General features: G+C 44.3%; 1 protein-coding gene across 3 annotated transcripts in view; it reads right to left on the bottom strand.

Moving 5' to 3' along the window:
* The window catches only part of PAPLN (papilin, proteoglycan like sulfated glycoprotein), a 60,286-nt gene that overhangs the window by 27,862 nt on the left and 18,964 nt on the right, over positions 1-13,460 (bottom strand). For all 3 annotated transcript variants that reach the window (XR_009728921.1, XM_061376355.1, XM_061376354.1), the window contains exons 3-12: positions 10,101-10,216; positions 8,447-8,507; positions 8,063-8,165; positions 7,056-7,186; positions 6,592-6,715; positions 5,747-5,827; positions 4,565-4,737; positions 3,830-3,953; positions 2,575-2,701; positions 1,453-1,518 (exon numbers count right to left, since the gene is read on the bottom strand). Coding sequence is in view for 2 of the 3 variants with exons in the window: in XM_061376355.1 (XP_061232339.1) it covers positions 1,453-1,518; positions 2,575-2,701; positions 3,830-3,953; positions 4,565-4,737; positions 5,747-5,827; positions 6,592-6,715; positions 7,056-7,186; positions 8,063-8,165; positions 8,447-8,507; positions 10,101-10,216 (1,106 nt within the window). In the remaining variant the exon portion in view is untranslated. The remainder of the gene's footprint in view (positions 1-1,452; positions 1,519-2,574; positions 2,702-3,829; positions 3,954-4,564; positions 4,738-5,746; positions 5,828-6,591; positions 6,716-7,055; positions 7,187-8,062; positions 8,166-8,446; positions 8,508-10,100; positions 10,217-13,460) is intronic.

The following is a 13,460-nucleotide window of genomic DNA, read 5'->3' as shown; positions in this document are numbered from 1 at the left end:
AAACTCCCAAAACATTATAGATTTTGCCCTGTGTTTGGTTGCTGAAGCTGCCACAGAAATGATACACCCTTGCTAATGGAAGGAGGGATGTCTGCAAAATCTGTTTAGATGCTAGAATCCCTGCTCTCGTCCATTTCCATGTCTCTGTGCTGCCTAGGTAGCTGGGAGCACACCTTACATGGGCCTGGATTCAGGGACAACATTCTGTTTAATTCCAGTTCCAGCTTGCTGTGCAGTCAAAAAGCACTGTGGGCAGAGGGGGAGCATCATGGTGATGTGCTTGTAAGCTGCGATCTCCCCTTGCAGCTGGGTAAGCCCCAGCCGCAGAGTGGTCGCAGTTCATGTTTTCTCCCTGAGCTTTCCAGCTGCTTACCTGGTCTGCCCTCACCACCCGTTCACTGAGTTTCACCCAGCCAATTCCCATTCAACCACTGCCACAAACTCCACAGCAGATTCAGCCATGTTCATCTCCTTAAGATACACTTCATTCTTGCTAAAGATGCAATAGCAGCTCAAAAACGAATGGCCTTTGCTATAAAATAAGATGTTCCCATTGGAAAGGGAACAACTACAGCAAGTAGAAGCCACTCAGAGCAGTGTGGTTTCAGGGCTCAAAACATGCTTTGATCAAGATTATTCAGAAACCCCAGAGGGAATAACCCCCTCCCCCGAACTGAATTCTACCTCTTGTAAAGTGAGTGTACAGTTTTAGAAACTAACTAGGAACATCCATCTACAGCTTCTTTCAATTTCTTCTCTTGACACTTGTTTCATTTCCTCTGTAAGACAAGGTCAGCTGTAAGGCTCGGACCCTTGTCGGAGGGCAAAGAATTGCAAGTCCTGCACGATTAGCATCTTACTGGAGGATAACTGTTTTCTTTTGATCTTTTTTACTTAGCATACCTCATTGTACATAAGTACTGAATCAGTCATGTCCTTGTACTCATCTCAGTTTGTAGGGACTTTCCTGTTTGCTATAGGACCCATGTCAAAGAAAGAAGAGCTTTTTAGAAACCTTGAAGTCTTTGCTATGGCATGCTGGCATCCTGGCCAATGTTTACATTGCCCAGTCCATCATGCTCTCTGTTCCTTTCTGTTCTTTAATTTATCTTTATTAACTCAAAAATTAACACCGCTTCACCTCTTTACCTCTATTCCAGAAAAAAACCCAGCCCAACAGTTATCAGGATAAGTATCCAAAAGCTATGAAGAAACTGTCCCCTTCTGAGTCCCACAAGAATCAAGTTACCAGGAGCACACACAAACACCTAAGCAAGGCTGCCATCCAGCACCCTCCACCATCATTTTCATTGCCAAGAATCCAAAGCAAAGCACCACCCACTGCTACCACCAGTGCCAGAGGAAAGCTCCCCCATCTTTGCCAGGCAGCTAGGTGGAGAGCAGAAGAGAGCAGCTGCCTTCTTGTACTTTCTGTAGCCTCCTTCTTGTTACCTCTTCATCTGAGAGCTCCGTGCTCCACTGTGACTCCAGGCTTGCGGCAGATAGATGTAAGAAGTCCTTTATACACAGAACAAAGGATTTAAAGAATTCAAAACAAGTACCTACAGATTGCCATGTATTCAGAAATGCTCCCAGGTTTCCAAGTGCCCCATCACCCACAACAGTACTCACAGGCTTCTACTACACCCACCAGATACAGCTGGTCACATCTCTGGTTGCCCATGTGAGAGGCAAGTGAAGCCAACTGTAAAGCTGTATCAGCAAGGGCTTTAGTTTTTAGTTGCTGCTCAGTAATGTTTACTCCAACCAAGGACTTTCTGAGTCTCATGCTCTGCCAGGGAGGAGGGGAAGCCGGGAGGAAGCAGAGACAGGACACCTGACCCAAACTGACCAAAGAGGTATTCCATACCACAGCACGTCATGCCCACTGTATAAACTGGGGGCAGTTACCCAGATGGGCTAGATCACTGCTGGGGTCAGGCTGGGTATCAGTAGGGGGGTGGTGAGCAGTTGTATTCTCTTCCCTTGTTACTTCCTTTATCATTATTATTATTATTGGTGGTAGCAGCAGTGGTTTGTGTTATACCTTAGTTACTGGGCTGTTCTTATCTCAACCCGTGGGTGTTACATTCTTCTGATTCTCCTCCCCATCCCTCCAGGAGCAGGGGGAGGAAGAAAGTGGGGAGTGAGTGAGTGAGTGGCTGTGTGGTTTTCTGGGTTGCCGGCTGGGCTTAAACCACGACAACAGCAAAACCCAGAGAATCTGCTTATCTCCTATGTGGGCTAGAAGACTGTCCTCCACAATCCTACTCTGGAAAGCAAATTTAACTGGTCCATAAAATGAACATAGGATGTATTTAGCCCTTTCCTTGTGCACACAGAAAGAAAGTGTTAACTGCTCATCACAGTGTTATCACCACCAGCCTTGTCTTGTGCTTTCTCTGATTCTGTATTTTCTATGATTCTATGATTCTCTAAGAAGTAAAACAGTTCCTTAGAGAGAAGCACACTGGAGGCCAGGAGAAGTGGAGAAGTGAGAGGGCAATTCTATTTCTTGGTTCCAAAAGCACCTCAGGAAGAAGTCAGAGTCCAGAAGAAGAAAGAAAATCTTACCGTTTTGTCTGGGGACAAGTTTGATGGCCACATGTCCGGTTATTGTCTGGTTGTAGTTTATTCCTGCACATATAGTCTGGATAAATTTCATTGTCTATGGTACAAAACACCAAGCGGGATTGGAAACCTAAAGGAGAAGCAAAAGAGTACCCTGATCAACACAGGCCACCCAGAACCAGGTTTGCAACATGCTGGTGTGGCAGGACAAGTTTCTAAAGTAGCGCAGAATCCACACCTTTTCCAGCGAACCTGGAAAGAGAGCCCCGTGCAGATTTTGGTTTGTCACTATATGCACAAAGGATGCTTCCCCAACCCCTTCCAGGAGTTCTCTGGAAGGGCAAGAGAGCCAGAACAGTTCTGCGTACCTGAGGAGCATTTTCCTGTTATTTTATGGATTTATACTCACAAGAGAAGCACCACATCCAGGATTTCAACAAGAAACACTGCATCATGTGTGCAGTATATAGCAGCAGAGCTGGGAGTCTCCTGTTAGACTCAGGTCAGTCTTGTGAAGACTGGATACAGGAGAAAAACTTGCAACTCTTCATGCTTCCTACAGGATAAGAGTGCCCAGGCAAAGACAGTATCAGCACCTACAGCTACAATATGGCAAAAACTACTGAAATGGCCTTTAGCATGTAAGACCAGAAGAGGCTGATAGGAACTCAATTTACAAGTCAGCTGGAGAGATTTGTTGTTTTACTGGGGTTTTTTGTTTTGGTGTTTTGGTTTTGGTTTGGGGTTTGTTTGTTGTTTTGTTTGCTTATTTGTTTTGGTTTTTTGTTGTGTGTTTTGTTGTTGTGGTTGGTTTGGTTTTTTTGTTGTTGTTGTTTGTTGTTGTTGCTGTTTGTGGGGGTTTTTTTGTTTGTTTTTAGGTTAAAATCCATAACTGTATTAATGGAAAAGGTGATGATGTGATTCAGTTATGTAGGCCAGGTCAGCTTGGAGAGGACATCTCAAGCAGTTGAAAAAGTCTGAGAAGGGCATAAAGAACTGAAGAAAAATGAACCAAACCAAAACAGACCCTAGTAACAAGCCTATGGATTAGGGCAATGAAAATAAGACAGGACAAGACATGGGAGACAGTACTGTTGTGACCCCACGTGCTACCTTTCCTTGACCAAATCTTGTTTGCCACCTGCAGATACCTGTGCTGCCTGCCAGCAGGAGGCAGACTGCTGGGAAGCAGCTGCAGAGGGCAGCACACTGCCTTCAGTGTGGCAGCCAGCCCAGAGACCTGATCCTGTCCCCTTACCTCCTCCGCATTCAGAGCTGCACTCACTCCAGGAACCATAGCTCCAGCTGTAGCCCGAGGCCTGTCCTTGCACAGGCAGGTAGTACTCATACTGTACCCCTGGGTTTGGCTCCTGGCTGATGAGCTGCAGGAGCATGTGAGAAAGTCAGGGAAATAACAGCAACAGCACTTTCCCCTTCACAGCATTTCTCACACATGCCTGAGGGGTCAAGCTGACCTGCACCCCTCCCACTCCACGAGCACTTATTCTCTATGCTGTATTTAATCCTCGCTTTCTAGGATACTCTAGAGAGCATTATTTTTCAGAGAAAGGTGCATTCCATCCTCTCCGTGTCAGGAGATCCAGCTGTGCCTGTAACAGTAAGTGTCCTTACCTGGCCTAAAGAACATAACAAGCAGTGCCCTAGGGCCTGTCCCTGCCCCAGTACCATTTGGTGCTGACTCACTTCCCTTGAAGTCAGAACCCAAGGGAATAGGCAGGAAGACACCAATAAGCTTTGCCCTTCTCCTTTCTTGGCAGCAGAATCAGTGCAATAAATACTGCTCTTTCTGTAAGAAGACCACCTTGGTCTGTATCTTGGGGGCCTACAGCTCTGTGAGACTCCTGGGGGCTCCATCACTTCTCTAGTCTCCAGTCCTATCTGGTCCTCACCAATGCACTCCCACTGCACAGAGCAAGGACTGCTATGCAACCAGACAGCAAGAGTATCAGCGGGGGCAAGCACAGCTGCTTACCTCAATGATGAGGGGTTCTGTGGTGGGACCTTGTGCATGGAGGAGCTCTGGGGCCAGGTCACCCTCCGAGCCACGGTCATAGTGCATAACCGTGCTAGCTATCTGCAGAGCTCGGCTGAAGTCGATTGTCCACTGCCCATTCAGGTAATACTCCCCTCGCACGTTCTTGACAGCTGCACAAACCCACGTGCCAGAGAAGAAAAGGCAGCAAATTAACATCCCTATAACCTGCAACTTGGCTCCAGGTGCCATGAGACAGAGCCTGCTCCAGACTTCCAGGGTACTGTCAACCCAGAGCTCTCAGCTCTGCCATTTGAACTCCAGCTCCTTCACAGCAGTACTGCAACCCTTTAAAAGTGGTGACCATCTAATGTGGCAGCATCTACCAACACAGCAAAAGTTCACACATCAGAATAGGACCATAAGAACTCCACAGGGATGCTCCTGTTTCCACTCAACCCTGTGTCACAGGTGTAGCAATAAGGTGACCATCATCCTGCAACCATGCATCCCCTGTAAGGCTCTTGTGCCAGAAGCTGCTCCACACTCAGACAGTGGTTCTTGCCAGCTTTAATGCAGAGCAAACACTTTTTCTTACTGCACAGCCAAATGTCTCCAGTACATTCCAGCCCTGTTTCTGGTTTCCTTGTGCTTCAGTAGTAATTGTGGCACAGCCTATGTCATCCTCTGTCCTGTTTGCTGTTAAGATGCGGGATTCACACTACACTGACTCGCCACCTCTATCCTGTTCATCAGATACTCTGTTCAGAAAATAAAGCCTTTGGTGCTGCATCCGAATTTTGTACAAAGGCGAACATCACCAGCCAGATTTGTCCGAAGCACTGGGCAATGGAAGAGTCAGAAAGCAGAATAGTATTTGCTTTCTTCACTGGAATTTTCTTAGCCCTGCCTAGAAAGCTAGGTGAGGACATTTTTACCTTTTTTTTTGCACTCTGCAGCATGACCAGAATTTGAGACTGTACAGAGAAATACCCAAAACATATCTATGTGGAAAAGAAGCCCATCCCAAACTTATGTGTGGCAGCAGTTCTTAGGATTTACAATCACCAAGCAAAGAGCAGTGCTCATAGTGAAATTTTGCTATATCAGCTAAACTCCTTATTTTAACACAATGGCTGGAATTCAAATGGGCTGAAACACAAGTTCTGACATCAGTCTTACCAAGGAAGTTCCTGCTGGGCTTAACCTCCTTAATTCGGATGCTTGTGGCTCCCACAGGGATTATGAAGATTTGATTGTAACCTGAAAAAGACCAGAAAGGCATTATTCAGTATCTGTGGATGCCACACAGTCACTCTTCAGTGCCAAAGATGCTCACTGTTTCACTGGTGCCGGAACAACTGAATGAGCTTTATGATGGTGGCTTGAAGATTTTCAGCTGTCTCTTTATCAGCATTCTATTAGGTTCACCCTACAGTATCCACCGGTCAGCCCATGTATAAAAAGTTCTAATCACACCTCAGAAAAGTAAGCACAGGGGTCAGTATGAAGTCCATTTTTCAGGTTTTATAATCTTTGGACTTTCAGTGAGCATCATATTGGAGCTCAAACAGAGAGAGATCTGACCACAGCTGTAGTTGTTATCTTGACACTTTTCAAAATTGGCCAGATGAAAAAGAGGCAGTCCCTTTTCTAGCCTTGCACTAATCCTGGTGGGGCTATCAAGACTGGAGAGGGAGGCAGCCTTATGAAGGCAGTATATAGCTATGTTCATATGGCACATTTATAGCACCTGCTGAAGACTGACCACGGAAAAACACCAGCAGCACGGCAAGTGCTTCAATCTGTGCGGAGGCTAAGGAAGCGACTCCTAGGATAAGTCCATCAGTAAATATTCTGATGCTAAAGCAGCTGAAGAGCTACATGCTATACAAACATTTCAAATGAACGCCTAAGCCTGCCTATGACAATCCTGCGATCAGGTGTCACCACCAGCTTTTGTAGCAGTTGTCTTTAGGTTTACCTCTCTCCTCCTCACCTGCTCAAACCACCTAGAGCATCTGTACCTTTGGGGAGGCTGGGCACATCAAAAGTGCCCTTCACACCATAGCAAGTGCTGCCATCTCCTCCACACTGAAGGCACTTGTCCTCCTTCTTGGCAGATTCCAGCATGTTATCACAGCCAACAGCCTGCAGAGCACAGAAACATTGATATGAATAAATAGTAATGACAGAGGAAAGAAAAAATGGCCAAATGCTGGACTGATCTAATGAGAAAGCCTGAATCTAAGGAGTCTGGGAAGTCAGGATAAGGCAAGGAAGGAGTTGTCAGAGAAAGGATAGGCTTAGCATCTTCTACTTCATATTCAGAGACAGATAGATAAATGCTGTCCACATGCTCCTCGGGACCTTGGTAATGAAATGATTCTCCTTTTCTGATGCTATTATGAAAGATCAAGTAGAACAAAAGGAAGCAACAGAAAGACTGACAGACCCAATAGTAAAGCAAGGAAACAACAATGTAACTAACCTGGCAAACTCCTTCTACACAGATATCCCGCTTGCCAGGTTCACAGGTAGTCCCATCTACCACCGCTTCCTTGTGCCTGTAGTAGAAGTTTTCTCCCTTGGGGATACAGTTTAACTCACACTTATTAGGTGCTAGTAGGAGAGAAGAAAACAAACATTGTGTTATATGGCTAATGCATCAGGAGCTTGGTTTTAGATCACAGGAGCAGAAACATAACTCATTAAGTGGCAGATTTTGAACAAATTTCTGGGTCACAGACTGCTGGGGCTGGAAAAATGCCCTGGTAGAGCCCCAGTATATACAGCCATCTCCTTGTTCACTTCGACTGGCCAGTGGTGGAAGGGGGATGTTGGGCCAGGTGGATACTCTGTTATATTCCTTAGCAGGACTGTTCTTAAGCTCCTTTAAGGCACAATGCTTTCAAGAATGAGAACATGTGCTGCTACAGAACACAAGGGAGTTGTTACCTTTACAGCCAACAAACAAAACCTATCTCGAAATCCCTCCTGATTTCTTAAACAACTATGAATAACAACATACCAAAGTTCAGAATGAGGACCTCTGGTTTCTACACCTGCCCTCTGAGCAGATTCTTCAAGAAAGCATGGGCCAATAGAAAGAGATGTCATATTTCCTGAAGCACTTATTAGCTATATGCATTTGATTCTCCTGTGCCATGCTAATATTCTTTCCCAATATTGAAAAATATAGCACAGCTTCTGCTTCTCTGATACTTTTAAGACTTATCTGCAACCAGTTACAGCTTTCTTAAGTTTCTGAAAGAATGGCTGTTAGAAGAGACAACTATGTAATGCTGCAATGGGAGCTGTCTCTTGGCCTGTGCATCCAGTGTCTGCAAGAGGAATGTTTTGTAGCTGGCAACAAGATTTTTCCTATGCAAGCCTCTGCCCCCCAGTAAGGGTACTACAATCAAAAACATTACAATTACTTCAAAACATACTGTTAATAGTGAAGGATAAAGTGTAACCCTACATGTTTATCATTACCTCCATAGTACGGAAGCCACTTGTATTTCTTTCCTTGGAATTCTTTCCCATCGAACTCTGCGCACTGCTCTGCCCGGAAATCCCGGGAGCCTTCGGGGCAGCTCTGTTGCAAGGGAAAATGTTCGTAATTGGGCCATCATAAAAAGGAGAAAAGTTAAATGCACAACAAAAAGAGGTATTTTATTACATTGCTCCCATATAAGATCAGGGGCATAAATTCAATATGGTTTTGAAGGGTACTGTTGATGAACTGCATTCACCAGTGATGCCAGGGAAAGAGAAACTAATAATGACATATTACTTCTGAACAAGAGTGATGTTTGTCTGGGGAAAAGGAGCAACAGGCAACCAAAAACCAAGAAGAGGACAAGCAGAATGTTGTACCTGAATGTTGCATGACTGGTAGCTTCGAGCTGGTCCAACACAACTGGAAGAAACTTCTGCCCTGAAAGACAGAAAACCAACATGAAGCTCTCTGAAGAATAGACACAAAAAACCATCTCATGGCAGACATTAGAAATCACCTTCACATCAAACATATCACCCTTACACAGTTTCCTGAAACAGCAAAATAACTACAATGCATTACCTTTCCACCAAAGTCAGCCAGCATCTCCTAGTGCCATTTTCTGCTATGACTTGGGTTTTGGCATGAATGAGACACACACCATGAACAACTGCAATATAGCTCTTCAGGATAATGTTTCAATTAAATAACGGAAATGGAGCTTTTAGTCCTTTGTCCACCACCAAACAGTCACGGTGCCAATACCCAAAACACAAACATGAGCAGTAGGAGGTTAGTGGCCAATATAGGATAGGTATACACATCACCTAACGTGCTGCTTACATGCAGATTGATACAAAGAGGTAAATGTGCCTATGGAAATTGTAGACACTCTCATTCCAGTCAAATTAAAATTGGGTTTAAACTTAAACAGGGAAAGTTCAGGTTAGATCTAAGGAAGAAGTTCTTTACTGTAAGCATGGTGAGGCACTGGAATGGGTTGCCCAGGGAAGTTGTGAATGCTCTGCCCTGGTGGTGTTCAAGGCTAGCCTGGGTAGAGTCTCGGGTGACACGGCTTAGTGTGAGGTGTCCCTGCCCATGGCAGGGGGGCTGGAACTAGATGATCTTAAGGTCCTTTCCAACCCTAACTATTCTATGATCCTATGATTACTGCAGGTGAGAATTACAGAGAGTTACAGATACAGAGGAAATTGATCTGAAACATCAACCAGTGTCTAATATCTCCCAAAATGGAGAACAGGCCTGAAGGGATTCTGGCAGGTGTATACCATAACAAGTAGCCTTCAAAAGAGACCTTTCTTTATTCTGGGTGGGAAGAAGCAGTGCTCTTCTGGATTCTTCTACTGAAAATCCCACTCTCATTTCTCTAAACATAAAGAGAGGCTGTTCTTTTCAGGATATTATTAAGAGTCTGGCTTCCCCCCTCCCCCCGTTTTCTTTGTTTTTATCCATAACAGGATCTCTAAGGTGCATTATTCCCAAGAGGTCCATTCCCAGTAATCATCCTCACTGCATCTAACCCAGCTGCAAACGAGGTGGCACAGTGTTAATGCTGCTTGAGTAAACCCTACTGTTACATTTCTTCTGAGACAATTTAGTTTCCCAGGAATCATTACCCTAAGAAAATCTTGGCATGGTCACTGGATCTTGGGAGAGAAACTTACTACTCTGAACTGTCCTTCCTCTCCCACAGGCTTGCCACACTAGACCTGACTGAACAGCTGCTGCCATACCAATCCCCTGATTGCACGGCCTCAGATCTCACAGAGGAACCACTGTGCTCTAGCAAAGAAGCCAAAGCAAGGATGTGTTGAAGTGGACACTACTCAAAACAATGATGATGAAACTGAAGCTGAGGATCATCTCCAAGTGGACTCAGGTGACTTATTCACCTGAATCCCCCCTGGAATCAAACACTAGGTCATTTTTGTTCTGCATATGTATAGGTACATTATTGCAGGAGCTCAGAAAAAACACATTTAAAGAAAACAAAGAGAAGTTAGCCCTCACCTTTGGGAGTAGCAGCGCCGTTGCCGAAAGCTGACTCCACCGCCACAGCTCCGACTGCACTTGCCCCATTCCCCCCAGCTCCCCCAGACATCAATCTGCCGTTTCATCCGGTGGCCCTGTAAATAAAACCCCACAGACATAGCAAACAGCAATGGCAACACAGGAAAAAAGCCACGAAAATGAAGCAGAACTCCTATGTGTTCTCTTGCTGGGCTGTATTCCTCATATGAAAAGTGGCAGAGAATACTACATCAGAAAAGTCAAGCCTCAAATATTTCAAGTGTTAGCTTCCTGAAGCCACATAGCACATCCAGCTTTTTAATCTTCCTTAAGTTGTTAGTTCGCCTACTCATAGAATCTCAGCACTTCTGAATAACCACCTGAACAAGGATAACATCTCCCTCTCAGCAAGGCAGCAAAGGCAAATGTAATACTTCAGGGACTATGAACACTGTCACTCCACACCAGATCAATGGAGCCACTTACTCCCAAATCCTTGGCTCCAAGACAGATGCTTAAGAGAAGTAAAGAAAGCAGTAAAGAACCCCCTGGAACACACTTTCTATTGCAACAAAATGCTATACATGGAACTTTTTTCTCCCTACCCAACTGTATCTAATGATGAGGTCAAGGTCTGCATCATCATTAGCTACAGCCTTAATTAATTTTGTGTTTAGAAAGTATGAAGGCATACTGGCATTAGAAGAAATGATAATACAGACAAGAAGTTACAAATGCAATGGAAGCAACCAAAATAACATTGTTTCAGCAACATGTGAAATATCGTATTTTCGGGAAAAAAGGACCTACTGCAGCTGATGAGATCCACATACAACAGGACATGGGGGTTAGCAGAAACAAAATAGCAATATTCTGAGAAAAAGAATAATTGCAAGAAGCAACAGGATTAATGTTGCCTGGGAAAAGAAGGTAAATGCAGGGGTACACAGGGAGTGATGCTGTAAGGAGACGGTTTGCTGTGCAGCTGCATCTGTAGGGCAGTTTGTGTGTATATTATACAACTGAGAATGTAATGCATACCACTTGGGCACTTGAACATTTGGGGTAGTGAAGAGTGGACAGGCAGAGAAACAAAAGGCAAAAAAATATTGATATGTAGTCTAATTCCCTTCTATGTGCAGAGTATCCCACCAGACCTACATAACGAAACTGTGGGTCTGGGTGGGTGCCAATACATCCTCTAGTTTCATACAGCTCCTTTTGACTTGCACACAGCATCCTTTGTTCCCATCCTCTGTGTTTCCTGGTTTGTACTCTTGTTTCCATTCTTTCCTGTTGTCCCTCATGCATCCTCATGTAAACTATTCCCTGATTGTCACTCAGCTAGTAAATAGGTTTTCCGCTGGAGTGGAGGAACAGCCTAGAAATGGAGAATTTTACCATAGCAGGGATATGAAACCACCCAGGTCACTTTCCAAGGCCTACAGAGAAGGGACAAGCTCCTCACTTTAAAAACTTCAGTTAACTGATAACTGCTTTTACATAAGACATCCAGGTCTCTCCTAGAAATAGGAGCTAGCCTAATACATTATCCAGTGAATCCAACTCAGGCAAGATGCACAAGTTAATCCTCCCTTGTAACTTAAACAGGTTTTGTAATTTTCTACACATATTCCCTGCCTGATTGTACGCTTCCGAGTTACAGTCTTGTTTCTCTCTTTCACAGAATGATTTCCTGCTGTTGACAGAGCAACAGTCAGATGTATTAGCTGATCATATTTATGCACTTATTACCAAATTATCCACAACTACTTAGCTGCAGAGTTATCCCAGATTCTTCCCGACTACTATCTATATTGCTCTAATGTGAAACACTTTCTTCCTAGCCCATGCTATTTAATTCGCTTCACAAAAGTTTTGTGCAATTCTTTCTAATACCTCTGCAACCAAAATCCTTCAGGACAAGTTTTCTGGTTTGGTCAAACTCTGTTTGCCTTCACCCTGCTCACCCAATGGCACTACTCATGTCACAGCCACTTGTACATACCTTCCCTCTGTCAAGTCAACATCTCCCTGACCCCTTGCCAAACGCTTCTCCCATTCTTCCATTCCAGGTATTGAGCTCAGTGTTTGTTTGCTTCATTCTCACTTGCCTTTCTGGGAGTAATCCCATGAACAGTGTTTCAGCTTTCAGCAAGGCATTTTATTTTCCCAAGTTTTTATTTCAATCACCCAATTCTTCCCCCTGTAATCCCCCCTGCCTTATTCTCTAAAGAATGAAACATGCTACCACTCTGTTTCTCTGCAGTCTTATTCCTCTGTATCAACTGACTGATTTAGGACCAGTATTAGCTCACCCTGGAAACAAGGCACCGTTCAGTCAGCATAAGGAAGAAGAAAACATGTAGATAAAAACCCAAAGGAAGAGCATTTGAAAGTCAGATTACTGGATGGCAATTAGGACAGAAAGCCCTTCCCTGACACACACACCAACCTGATAAATATTCCAATATCCCTCCTACAGAAGCAGCATTCTTTATTCCTCCTATAGAGAGTAAATCTGCAGGGACTCTTTGTTATAAGGCTTATGCATCTGCAGAGTACAGGAACAATCATTTTCTCAGTATCACTCCATTTATGTATACCCTAAAAGGAGCATCAGCCAGAACAATCTTCCCAAGGCCTTATAATGTTAGAGAAATATTTTAATAGGGGCCCAACTCCCACATTCAGAAATCTGTGCTGTGTCCTCATTATTCAGAGCTGCATGCCTGTGTATACGACCAGGTACAAAGCTGCGTATTTATAGTAAATAAGAAATCTATTTTTACATCAGCTGATAACAGCATGCTTTTAGGTGCTGTCAGCTAGTTTCTGTTCCAAAAGCCTCTTTCTGCTCTCTTCCGACTCTGGAATGCTTTTATCTGTTGTCAGCCAGGACAACTAAATCCTGGTCTCTCCTGGACTGCAGAACTAAAAATTTACAAATTTCATCACTGTTACCAATTTGTTTCCATCCCTCCCTCAGTTCAGCCTAACATGCATACAAGAACACAATTCCCTTATCTGCATTAAGTATATATTTTAATGTTTCAGGAAAAGACAGGAAATGCATGCAACCATCTTAGTTGACTTCTAAAAACTCCAGAAAGGACTGTCGCTTAATGGCCAACTGCTCTGTCTAGTTTTATTGCCTGCTAAGACAACAGAAATACACGCATATTGATGGTGCAAGTGACCCTGGCACCACATGCTCTCAGTGCTCACTGCTCTCCTTTCTTCTTCCTCCTCCTCCCCACCCCCTGCTCCTGGAGGGATGGGAAGGAGAATGAAAAGAATGTAACTCCCACGGGTTGAGATAAGAACAGTCCAGTAACTAAGGTATAACACAAGCCACTA

This window comes from Neopsephotus bourkii, unplaced genomic scaffold, assembly GCF_033783945.1.
Source record: "Neopsephotus bourkii isolate Nb327-2 ecotype Australia unplaced genomic scaffold, CSIRO-AGI_Nbou_v1 NB_1707, whole genome shotgun sequence".
Taxonomy (NCBI): domain Eukaryota; kingdom Metazoa; phylum Chordata; class Aves; order Psittaciformes; family Psittacidae; genus Neopsephotus; species Neopsephotus bourkii.
This window is presented reverse-complemented; position numbering and strand designations above follow the sequence as displayed.